The sequence below is a fragment of the Epinephelus moara genome, chromosome 3 (assembly GCF_006386435.1).
Source record: "Epinephelus moara isolate mb chromosome 3, YSFRI_EMoa_1.0, whole genome shotgun sequence".
Lineage (NCBI taxonomy): Eukaryota > Metazoa > Chordata > Actinopteri > Perciformes > Serranidae > Epinephelus > Epinephelus moara.
The window spans coordinates 20527363-20540317 of NC_065508.1; the positions used below are offsets into that span (position 1 = coordinate 20527363).

At 43.5% G+C, this 12955-nt stretch overlaps 1 protein-coding gene across 1 annotated transcript in view; it reads left to right on the forward strand.

Annotated features, from left to right (window-relative positions):
* The first annotated feature begins 99 nt into the window (after positions 1–99).
* Positions 100–12955, forward strand: part of LOC126387654 (E3 ubiquitin-protein ligase RNF43) — a 114449-nt gene continuing 101593 nt past the window's right edge. The window contains exon 1 of the mRNA XM_050040249.1: positions 100–1573. Within this exon, the coding sequence (XP_049896206.1) occupies positions 1352–1573 (222 nt within the window). The 5' untranslated portion in view covers positions 100–1351. The remainder of the gene's footprint in view (positions 1574–12955) is intronic.

A 12955-nucleotide genomic window follows, 5' to 3' on the forward strand; every position in this document is an offset into this window, starting at 1 on the left:
ATATCTTGTCGTTCATGTGCGTCGTTTCTATAAAAAGTGTAATCTCTGACAGCACGTGAACGCGGCAGGACAGTGAGCAGGTAGAGAGTGTCAATGAGATCCCAGGGGAGCGAGAGACAGTCCGGGAGGTAGACTTTTGGGACGGTGTCATGACTGTACACGGCGTCTCTCCTCGTTATTAACTTTCAATGGAGCCCACGAGGAGTTTGGACCACTTTTATGTCGTACTTTTTGTGGTGTTTCTGCTCCGTGACCGCTGATGAGTTTGATCATTTCCCTCGGTGTTCTCAGGAGGATCGTATCTAATTTCTTACAGTGCAGCGGAGCCACTGAACTCAGGGGAATGCCTGTGTGTGATTGTGTGTGTGTGAGAGTGTGTGTCTGTGTGTTTTTTTTTTGTTTTTTTTTTACAACCAGTTGGTTTAAATGAAGACCGACTGTAGAGAATAGGTTGATGGGTCTGTTACAGAAGTCGCTGTGGTTTCGGACTCAGTATAATTACCACGTTATAAGTGAAGTAAGGCAACGGTCCATTTGCTTTGGTTAATAATTAGATAGAGCGGCGTGTTTTATTTAACTTCTTCGAGGATTATTTTTCGCAACATTGGTTGTAAAAATATTACCCAACTTCTTTTTTGGCACTGCTCTATCTGTCAACATGCCTTATAAGTTTCCGGCGGCAACCTGTAACCCAGCCTTTGAAGTTCAAGTCGTCGCTCGTGCGTTTTTTGTGGATTTATCCAGAAAATGTGGCGCCCGCAGGATGTGCTTTCTTCTGACGCTTGTTTGTTTGCTCGCAAAATGTGATTGTAAGCTCCAGTGACTGGTGCACACTGTGATATTAATAGTAGTTTGGATACGGATGAAGATTGATACACTGTTGTCAGGACGTGCCCGTGTGGGAGAGGATACAGCAGCTCGACTGTAACGCCGACACGTTACAAATGAGGACATTTGTTGTGCACACTAACACAACACAGCGTGTCTTCACGGTGCCATGCCACACACATTAATGACACTGGATAAAAGTTCATTTAAGCTCACTGCTGTGTGTCGGGAGATATCAGCTCTCTGCAGCGCTTTGTCCCATGTGGGCACTGAGTGATACGCGTTTCTGTACAGTTTGAATATTAACTCTGGTGCTGAATGGAAGTTTTGGGACATTCACGCATGAGTTATGATGGCAGTGCTCCAGCTTTAAAAGTTTAAGCAGTATAGTCGTCGAGGCTGAAAGAAGAAGTGGGACGTATATATTACACATATCAATATTTCCTCCGTTTGTCTATCCGCGGTGCTTGCCTGCTTTGAAGTCCACCATGTGCGGCCGGGCACCGCCGCTACAGCCGAGGCCATGACCGTCCCCCAGCGGCGCCTGGCCGGGCTCTGGCCGTGGCTGCTCATGGCGGCCCTGCAGGTGGTGCTGGGCCAGCCGGGCCTGGAGTCGGAGCGGCCGGCCTTGCGAGCGGTCATCAAGGTGGCACTGCTGAACCACGAGCCGACGGGGAAGCCCATCACTCTGGAAGGGGTATTCGTGGGAGGAAGCGCCGGCTACGCAGAGGGAAAACTAATGCAGGTAAGGAGTCATTAAAGAGCATTTACATGATGTTGTATGTTATTCTCACTTATCATTTACCTCCAAACCTATAAAGGTGAACTCACTGAGGAGTGCGTGTGGGCACCTGTTGTCAGAGTTTCTATGGGCTCTAATGCCTTGCTCAAATACAGTTAATAAATGTAGATGAGTGGGAATAATTGGTCCTCAATCATGGGCGGATTATGAGAATATGGGTCCCAGGGCACAGACATTCATAAGGCCCCCCACCTCTACTGCACAGTTGCACAGACACACAGACTTTGTGGTGGTTTTGCATCTCTTTGTAGTCGCAATGTGGTACATGCTAACTTGACATTTGACATTTTGCAAGTGAAGGCCAGGGGGCCCCTGACACGTTGGGCTCCTGGGCCTGTGCCTGGCAGGCACGCTCAGTAATCCATCCATGTCTTCAACCTATGTATTGTTGGCATCGTCTGTGCGTAGATATACACTTACATCAGCCTGTTGCTCTGATTACCATTTTGTCCCAGGGGACCCTCCCACTGACAGTTTTATTGTAGTAGAGGATTATTAAACTTGAATGTTCTCCCATTGTACAGTGCTGAAAGTATATTGATCAAAGTAAATGGTATCATACTTTAGGACCTGGGGTGTTATTTTGGGCCACATACAGCCCAGTTTGATCTCAAGTGGGCCGGACCACTGCATGATAACGTATAAAGAACAACACCTCTAAATGTTTCCCTGTCTGTTAGTGTAAAGAATCCTGAAGATGTTCATCCATTTACAAAACATGATGGTCTGCCATATCTGTCTTTGCATGTGCATTTCTCCATATATTTTCTCCCCTGTGTAGTAAAGCTGACATCACCACACCAAACTTAAGTGCTAAATGCTGTTGAGGAGGCAGTTAAAGTTAGCAAATCAAAAGTTTTGGAAGTGTATTGTCAATATGCCGTATGTTTGACTCCCCTGGACTAGACTAATCTCTACTACCATCACTGTTGGACTGGGGAGCAATAATTCATCACTGACAGTCCATAGATCAGAAGAGGTCCATGTAAAAGCATTGATTTGATAATTAGTCATCAGTGCATCTATCCGAACAGTTTACCCAGCATCCACTGGCTGATAAACTAAATTATTTAACACCTGTACTTGTTGCTATACGCCCTTAAAATAGTGCAGTGACCGGGGGTTACTGTACACTGTGTCTTTCCGAGAGCTGCTCACAATACCACAGTTCCCACTCAGCGTGTGGTGACAGAAAATCTAAATTCCTTGAACAATAACGATGACATACAGGTGTTATTGAGGTTAATTTGTTTTCAGGCTATTTTTACTTATCCCTGGAAAAAAAAGAACATTGGTTTGGCTGTGGTTGCCAAGCTCTTTTATGTGTATCTTTTCAAAGGTGATAGCTTTGTTTTGCAGAAACTATTTATGGCATCTAATGCTCTTCCAACATTTTTAATATCAAGGTGTGGTCGAGGACTGTTAGACAACACAGCAGATCGTGTTTAGACCCATGCAAAACTGTGATTTAAGCAAAAGTGTTTTGGGTTTTTTTACCATTTACCATTTAGGAAAAAAAGCATGCCGATACCCTGCAGATGTAAAGTATGCACTCTATTCAGTGTGCATATTTAGGATTCAGGAGTGGATTAAGGCTCCTGGGCCTTAAAGCTCGGCTGTGTCAATTTGTTTACCGTCTCCAGAGAAACGGGACGACAGACATGAGGCACTGTAGGATCTTGTCTCTTGTCACTCACCAGGCGTGGGAGGCTTTGTGAATGGCGAGCCAGATGCTGCAGTTAGCCATAATTGATAAGGATTTGCATGGCTTCTCCACGGAGAAAGCCCCAGTATAAGGCACCGTGAAAAGCCATTGCTGTTTTCCTTTCCAGTTATTCGGCTTTAATGTGTCTGTGTGGGATGTTGACAACATGTTATGGATGCATATCACCATGCAGGTGAGATCAAAGACACTTCCAGCTTTCTGGGATTTCCAGCTTTCTTTATTTTAATTCCCATAAAACCTTGCACAGTGTTTTGTAGTGTTCCATGGGGCCAAATGTGCTGTAGAGGAAATGAAAAGCTATTAACCCCCTGTCACCAGGTCTCAGTGAAGAGCTACAGCTGCATATTATGGTAACAGATGGGTGACTGAGCTCAATCAAGATTGTAGAAGTGATATCTGCCCAGATTTTCCTAAAGGTGTGAAGAAAGGTGCACCAGCCACATTCAAACTAATATTTTTATCTCAGCCATAGTCCGAATGATAACATCCCTGTTTTTTCTTACTTTCTGCTGGCTACAAAGTCTGTACAGTTGGTTTTGTCCGCTCTTCTGTTTCCTTGTTTCCCTAACTCAGACCATTGATTGTGGTTCTGTCTGAGGTTTGGAAGGTATAGTTTTGTCAGACTCTCTCTTCCCAGGCTGTTCCCACAGTGCACAGAGGTGGTGTTATGCTGCAGGATGCTCTTTGTTGCAGCTCAGGCCTGTTCCGACAGGTCCTCACTGCCTCTGCAGGCTGCTTTACGGTCCCGCTTTATGTTCTTGTCTTCCAGTGGATGGGGGGGATGAAGGCTGGAAAGGAGGTTGAGTCCATAGATAGGTCTGTCTTTGTCCTTTTTCCATCTCAGATTGTGCTCTCTCTCCTCTGTGTTAAAGGGCCAGTTTAGCTCCAAATCAAAAATACATATTTTTCATCTTACCTGTAATGCTGTTTATCAATCTAGATGATTTTGGTGTAAGTTGCTGAGTGTTGGAGATATTGGCTGTAGAGATGTCTGCCTTCTCTCCAGTATAATGGAACTAGATGGCACTTAGCTTGTGGTGCTCAAAGTGCTGAGAAAACTGAAATGTCACTCGCTCAAGATAATCAATAAAACAATCTAGATTGATAAAGAGCATTATAGGTAAGGAAAAATATGTATTTTTGATTTGGGGGTGAACTGTCCCTTTAAAATGGTCCAGATGTAATGTATTATCATGACTGCAAAGCCAAATTGTCTTCTAGCTTAATTCCTGTCTGTGACTTCAGTGAGTGCATTTTCGGAGTCTCAGAAGCTATCCCAGATTTTACTCTGGACCACATGTTGATCTTTGGCAACATGTCACTCCTCTGAGCCTTGGACTGTCTCGCTGTTTTATTAGAACTGTCTAATTTTGGAAGTTAATGTCAAGGAAAGCAACATTAGAAGTTAAACATAATTTTGGCTTTTGTATGAGTCGTACATTGTTGAAACTTTGTGCTGTTATGTAAAACAGTGCAGATTCACACACTTCTGGCGAAGTTTTGTTGAACTGAAGTTACTTCTCTGATAAATCATCAGATCCTGTTTTGATGATGTTTGGTAACACACGTGAGGACCACACTCAGAGTGTTTGAGGGTAGAAGAAATCCCCGGTTTCCCTCAGTGTATTCAAGTCATAAGACTTTGCTTTGGTACGCATCTCCGTCTGATCTGTTAAACTGTGATCTCCCTGGAAGTATGCCCTGTCCTCTGAATGAACACGTTCATTGGAACACTGGCTGGGGTCTGGCCAGCACTATTTGGACAAATACAAGTGCTGAGGAATTTTGACTCTCTCCCCATTTCCAGAGTGAAGCTTGCATTATGACCAGAGGAGCAGTGCAAAAGCTCCGGGGATAACTTTGAACTTGAGAGGATTGTCAACTGTCCTCTGGCCTCTGTTTAGAGAAAGAGTTTATCCTCCAGTGGGCAATGTGCCCAATTAAGAGCTCCACCTATTTTTGCTCAAAGACATCTTGACTTTCTTTTCTTCCTCTCGCTGTATTTTTGGGTCTTTGTACTTTGAAATGTTGAATTGACCTTTGAGAGCTCCCTTAAATACGTCAGCTATAATTAAGGCAGGGCAGGCAATTGACTGAACACCAGTTAAGTCTGCACCACTTCACATTCTTTCGTCTCCCTTCTCGCTGTCCCACAAGGTACTGAATGCCTCCTCGACCAACCGAGGCCACTATCTGCATGTTCCCCTCGCCGGCCCTCAGCACGGCCGTTAGGGAACGAGGGATGGGAGGGTGGAGGCGGCGCTGAGGGAGAACATCAAAGTGTGTCCAGTTCCGAACGTGAGCTGGGATGATTAAAAGCCAAGACTGTTTACACTGCACTTCCCATATGGGGCTTCTCCTCCCCCTCCCCCTAGATTTCCTGTCCATACTTCCTATCTCCCTGGATGAGATAACAGCCTGTCCAGGACTCCTCAGGGCTCCTCGCTGCTTTACATTGTTGGAGGTGCTGCTGCAGCAGATTGTTTTGCTTTTTAATATGTGGCATAACATAAATATATCAAGTCTTTGAAAGGTTTCCAGAACTGCGTCCAGTTGCCTGGAGCTTTTTGTTTAATATTAACCCTCTGAACTCCTCCACTTTGATTGGATGAAAACTCAAATATCTGCCCCTCCAGGATGTTGTAATTGCATCAATGAACACAAATTAATTCAATCCCTGTGAATTTTGCACGACCTTAAATTTGTCCATTCACTGCAACTTCTCTGTAAATTTGACCAATCATCATAGTTTCCTGTGAGTTTCATGAATCATAGCAGTCCCCAAATTCACTTTCTTGTTTCTGATTGTGAGGATGCAGACGTGTGATGCAAATGTGTCACATTCACCAACAAAATTTATAGCTAAAGATTGTGCAAGGCAGTTAACTAAGGTTCTGCACAAAAGCGGGGGAAGCCGCACCAAACTGCTGATCCATCTCATGCCTCAATCTACCCTCACTCGTGAACATAACCACCACAAACTACATCGATTGACAAACACTTTTCTATTGCAAAACAGACCGGCAGAATGACTGAAACACGTCGACAACAGACATATCACCATGACTAAGGCTTTTGCATCCACTAACCAGTAAATATGCAGGTTAGTGGTAACATTAGTGTAGAAATCCCAAACTCAGAACAGTGCGGTTTTATTTTCACTAGAGAAAGTTGCCTTCGAATTTCAATGGATTCTACAAAAATGTTGCTTTTTTATTGCAAAAAAAAGCCTAAAAACATCCCAACATGCATCACAATTTTCTAGAAAAGCTGCTGTGAAATCAGGAGATTTAGACCGCAACAATCCCAAAAAAAAGCCTGTAAAATCCTGGAGAAATCTCTGCCTTGGGGTTACTTTATGCTCTTTGAAAATGGGCTTGACTCAAGACTTCATATACATAGGAACAAGGATGTGGATGAATTGCAATGTTAAAAGAAATATCTCAACAGTAAAATGGCCGAACGTAGGATCAGTGTGGATGACGAACACAATCACCCTCTGAAGTCTTTCTGAGATGCATTAACAGTGCGAGCAGCAGTAGGGTGGAAAAGGCCTGCTCTGAATTTTGCTGCAAGCCTCGGTTTGCATTCATGGCATGCACGTCTGGCATGCAGAGCTCTGCGATGTCCACTGGTATGGACACCATATGAGACCCCAACATAAACAGCAGTAGAATCACATCCCCATCAGTCCATCTGCCCCTCGGCAGCACTGGCAGATATATAAAGGTATGAATGAAATCACTATAAGCTCTCAATTTCCCCCTGCTTTGCCTCAGCGCCTGTTAAAAAGAAGGCTGACTTTTCTGTGATTAACTGCTGTTTGTGTAAAAAGGAAGGCTATTCAGGGACAAACGTCAACTTATAACATAAGAAACATGCTCAGCGCTGTTGATACAGAGATTATTCGCATTCCTTTATGTGGCCAGCTCACACAGATCTGCTGTCAAGACATGTTTGTCTTTTGTATTTCCATATGGTCATCAGTTCAGCCTGCCTGCTATTGCTTTTCTATCGTCTCCTTCCTCCAGTGATCTGAGACTACGATTCCATCTTGCCTCTGGCTCTCGCCTTGAACAGACCCCCATGTGTGTCCAACCTATCAGACAAGCTCTGGACTAATGGTTTCTCCTGAGCAGGGATCTGACAAAGCTGCAGCCTGCAGCACAGGAAGCAGGGGCTAGCGCCGTCCTGTTCACCCTCTTCCACAAGAGATGGCTGTTGAGATGTTTCTCAGGGCACTGGGAAGAAGGGAGAGGCAGGTAGGGGAAGCATGGCAAATCTCTTAATCCTGCCGGCCCCCGTCTTTTTAAGTCATTAGACCAGGTCTGGAATTCATGAATGTTATACAACACATTCTTTTCCGCTTTTCTTAGCTCTCCTTGTGCAAATGACAAGAGAAAGTATCTGTTACTGCAGTATACACTCTGCCACTGTCACTGTTTCACTCATACAGTCACTGAAAAGATGCTTAATTCCACGTTATTTGTAGCACACCTATGTAGAGCATGCAAACACACACACATGCTGAGTGCACACTCACAATGCAGTATGGTAAAGGCATTACCACTGGACTTATCCTTGAACCAGCCCACAGACAGGGCGAGTTGGAGAGGAGAAAGGGAACATCAGGGCTGAAACAAACAGCTATACCAAATCTCACATTAAAGGGGGAGTTTGGGTTTTTTAAATTTGGTTGTATGAGGTACTTATACATAGAAAAACATATTTTAGCCACCGAGTTTAAGTGTATGCTACATTTAGAATATTTTACTGCTTCACCTTGCCGTCAGACAGCCGTTTCCGATGGGAAACTAAGGCCGCCATATCACCCTCATAAAAGCCACCAGACTCCATTGACAAAAACAGTCATTTTAATTTTTGCTATACACAGGAATACTTGGTCTACTGCCGCCTCAATCTGTTAATTTCCTGATGTTATTGTGTGACTTTGGTCTTTTAAAGAGTTAGTTCAGATTTACCAAAGTCACACACAAACAAACAATGCAGCTCTAGAGGCGGTAACTCTTGTGTTCTGTGAGGTAAAATTACTGTTTTTGTTAATGAAGTCTGGTGACTGTAAAGAGAGCATAGCTAATGGATTCAACACCCCATTGCTGGCGATGGATTATCTGTGCAACCCAAAACTGGGGGATTTAAAAGGCATCTCAAAGCAGTTAGCAGCTAACTCAAAGGAGAAAAGCAACAAAAAATGTCCACAAATTGTGAAAACAACTGCCACACAACAGAGACGGTAAATGATTGTTTTTGCCATGTTATGCCATTGTTATAGTTTACAAAGTACTGCCTGACAACTACTTTACCTATCTAAAATGACACAGTTGAATGGCTTTATGTTGGCATTGTTTGGTTCTGTGTAAAAAAGCAAAGCTGGCATCATGAAGGGTCTTCACTGTGGCAATATTACTGATCTCTGTATAAAAAAGGCTAATAACACAAACAGACTAAGTAATGGAGGCAGTGGTAGACCAGCAACTCCTGTGTTCTGCGAGGGGAAATTACAGTTTTTGTCAAAGGAGTCTGGTGTCTTTGAAGAGCGATATAACAGCTTCATTTCATGTCGGAAAGAACTGTCTGAAAGCAAGATAATGGGGTGAAAATATTCTGATTCTTGTTTTTTCAGGTGGCTAAAATGCGTTTTGCTGCTGCCCTCATCCACAGCAGTACATTGCTTAGCTTCAGTGGCGGTACTTTTGCCTGCTTCTATAAACGAAGGGCGTGTTGACCACAATCTACTGTATGTAATTCACTGACTATGGATAACTACCTCATAAAACCCCACTTCAAAAAATCCAAACTATCCCTTTAAAAATGAGGGCTATAGAACTACGTTTGTGTCTGTGTGTGTGCTTTCACATTCACACGCTTTATTGATCTCAAGCACAGTGGTGGAAAATGTTGAAATGGCGCATACACACTCATAAACACACGCACACTCAAATGAAATGTTAATGATACAGGCTTTTGTCTCGCTCTTCTTTTTGAGCACTTTTATTGTCTGTGCCTCTGTGAAGAAACCACCAGGGCGCTGAAGGAGTAGCAAATGTTTGCAGCTCTTTAAAGCTGTGCCATCATGCAGCAATGCATCCATCACAATGGAGAGGAGTGAGTCACCACTGACTATAAAAGAGCACATGCACACAATTCACACACATGCATTCATTTTCCTTTGATGGCGTCGTACCTGACATAGGGCCAGGCAGGGCCAGGGAGCTTTCAGGGTCAGTGGAATTCAATTATGTGGGGTTAAACAGTTGAGAATACCTCTGCATTTTTGCATTCCCAGAGAGATGGGTATCTGGTGCGACCTTTCTGAATTTGTCCCAACAGTGCGGGTCAAGTGAAGCACCTGTCCACCAACCTTCCAGTTGAAACTGATCCACTGGGAGTACAGAGGAAAGCCTGCTGATCCATGGCGGGTGTGGAGGCCAAGCTATCCCTTCCCTGGGGATCAAGGCCACATTTATAGGGATTTACAGAGAACCATGTTGCAACAGATGACAATTGCACCATATGGCAGTAGAATTCATATGCTACTGATGGGAAAGTTGACTCCCACAGGTGACGGGAAAAATGCAGTGTATACAGTATCAAACAATACTCTGTGTGTGTGTGTGTGTGTGTGTGTTTTTCTAGCCGTTTCATAGAAAATGGGAATCACTTCCCACATTACCCAAATCGCACAGCGTACACAGTCTGTTTTCCTCCTGAATAGTTTACTTATCAACTAAAGGTCTTTGGCTTCTAGATAAGGAAGATTAACATAGGATCAAACTTTTGTTTACTACGGAGATATTCCATGACCTGAATTTTGTTTTTACAAAGCATTTTTCCTCTTTCTGTAGATAGAATTCATATCAGACTATTTAGAGATTGTACGGTTGTTCTACAGTTCACTGAAGCTTGATTTGGCTTCTCTTTGTCATGTTGTAAATCGCAATGTGGTGTGAGCTTAATTCCCAACTGTTAGTGATCATTTAAGACCCTAATCTGTGGATTTCAGCCGAATGTTTTCATCGATAATGCAAGCACAGACTTTATCGTCACACTGATCCTTCTGCCTGTCGTGGCGAGAGCTGCATTTTCTGCTCCCGCCAACATCAAAGGCTGAGACGCTTCGCTGCAGTTTTTTCATTTCTCTGTTTGTCTCGCTCCTCTTTCTCCCACAGCACAGCTTCAAATTCCTCCTCCTCACCTCCTCTGCTCTAACCAGCCCTCTCTTGTTTCTTGACAGCTCTTTAAAACGGTTGTAATTCATTGCATGCGCTTTAGTTTCAAGGATAAAAATGGCTACATGCACTCAAAAGGCAGGAAGCGCTTAGTTTGCTGAGAGGTTGGAGGAAAAGAGTCATCACCATACCACAGATAAATGCTCTCTGACAAACTCCCTCCCTCTCTCCGGCTCCCTGTGGCTCCTTCACTCACTCTCTCAGACATTTTTTTGTACGGCTTTGTGCTTGCCGCTTTGGCAGAAACAGCAATAACACCTCCCAGCAATGTCATTTCATATAAAGTTGTCTGGTTCCTGTGTGACTATAAAACTATTTGTACTACATGTTTATTGCATGTGCGTCAGAGCTGCAGAGTGATATTGTTAAAAAGCAGAATATGCATGAAGCAGTCTTCTGAGTGGAAGCACATTTTCTACTTTTCTGCTTGAACGCTTGGCTCAACGATCCGCAAGAAGAGGAGCTTTCACCTGTGTGACGGTCTGACTCTTTGTGTGTGTGTGTGTGTGTGTGTGTGTGTGTGTGTGCGTGCGCAGGAGGCGGAGCTCCCATACTGAGATCATTTACCAAACTCTATTAAGCGGGATCAAAGTGACTTAGATCTTTCAGTGCTGCATGACTACAAAAGCCATATTGTAACCCCAGATCCAGGGAGATAACGCTGCTGACAAAAAATGCTTTATGTCTGCAAAAGTCACATGGTCACTTCTAAACAACTAACAGCATGTCCTGTTTTTGACCCCTTTTTTTTTGGCCTTCTTCTCAGAAAGGCCTCAGTGTTAGTTTCATCAATGGCCCTCCTGCTTCGTGCAGAGTTGGATTTATTGAATTAAAAAAGCTGAGTGCAAATGTTACTCTATGACAAAGTCCAATTCAGTGTCATGAAGGCCACATGCCGCCCTTCGTGGTGTTAGCTGGTGCTTAGTCATTGGATATGAAGTGAAAAAACTAACAACCTACTCAAAACTGGGCACTTTATGAAATTCTGATTGATGTGCCGTTTTGCTCATTTGAGTCCAGTAGATGAAATTTCACATCAAAATTCCACAATTTATTCGATGCTTTTAGCGTTAGATGAATTGTGCAATGATTCTGCTAACAGATGCTGTCACTGTAGTCTTGTAAAGCCTGCTTTTGTATTATAAGATTTCAATCCTGGTTGATTCGTCAACACCTGTGGTCACTGGTGGTCACAAGTGCAGTTAATGCAGGGACCCCAGAATTGTTGGGGCCGAAAACGCTCGCTGAGCAGCTACTTTTTTTTTTTAGAAATACAGCACAAGAGTTTACAGTGCAGCCAAACAAACTCAATATGACAAGCATGCTGTGCCAACCTTGGTGGCAAATACATAATGTTCCTGTGTTTCTTCAGTTGAATGTGTTTAAGGGGACCTGTTATGCTTTTGCTTCTTTTCTGTCATATATACTAGTCCATACCCATTCAGTAAAGCATACCATACCATGACTTAGTCATACCAAAAATTAGAAAAAAAAACACAAAAACATTCGGCCACAGGGGGAGCCACAGCGATCGGTCGCATTTTAGCCATTTTTAAGCATTTTTCTGTTGGTACTGGTACCGAATTCCAGATACTGATACCGGTACTGTATCGGTTCAATTATGAACGGTACCCAACCCTATACAGTACAGTGCTAATATGTCAGTCCACACTGTCACGTTTTCTTGTCTTGCTGGTAATTGTAACAAAAAATGAGCCATGACGTTTTGAAAGAGTTAATTAAACAGAAACATCCAGTGAGGAAGCATCACAGATTTTTGTCTGTGAAAGACTCGTCACTGTGTTTTTTAGAGAATGATGGATCGTTCTCTGGGGAGCAGGTGCTGTATCACAATATAAAGCTCTGCAAATGGAAACATACTTACTAATACATAATAATACTAATACCTTTACCTTTCTGGTTTGAAATAGGGCTGTGTTTTTGCCCTTTGTAGCAGCTTGCCTGATCCTAATGACTGCTGTGAGAGCAGGAGGTGAATGATTGTTCTCCGCCATCATACTTCCAGTCACATGCCTGCCAGCGTGATAGATGGCTGTTCTCTCAGTCGGACTAAATGAAAAGTGCATGCTTCTGAATCAGACAAAAGGTTAGTATGTCTGCCAGACAAGTGAGTTTAACTGATGTGTTCGTCTGCGCTTACCTGCAGGGAGAGTCTTCCTCTTCCCCTCCAGGGAGTTTGTGTTAAATGCACACTCAGGCCTGCAGAGACAGAGTCCCATGTGACTCCTTGAGAGAATTTGAACTGGTGTCACATGGTCTTGCTTGGGTGCTACATGCACACACACATGCGCTCACAAATACATTTCACACAAATCCTTGTACTGCCAT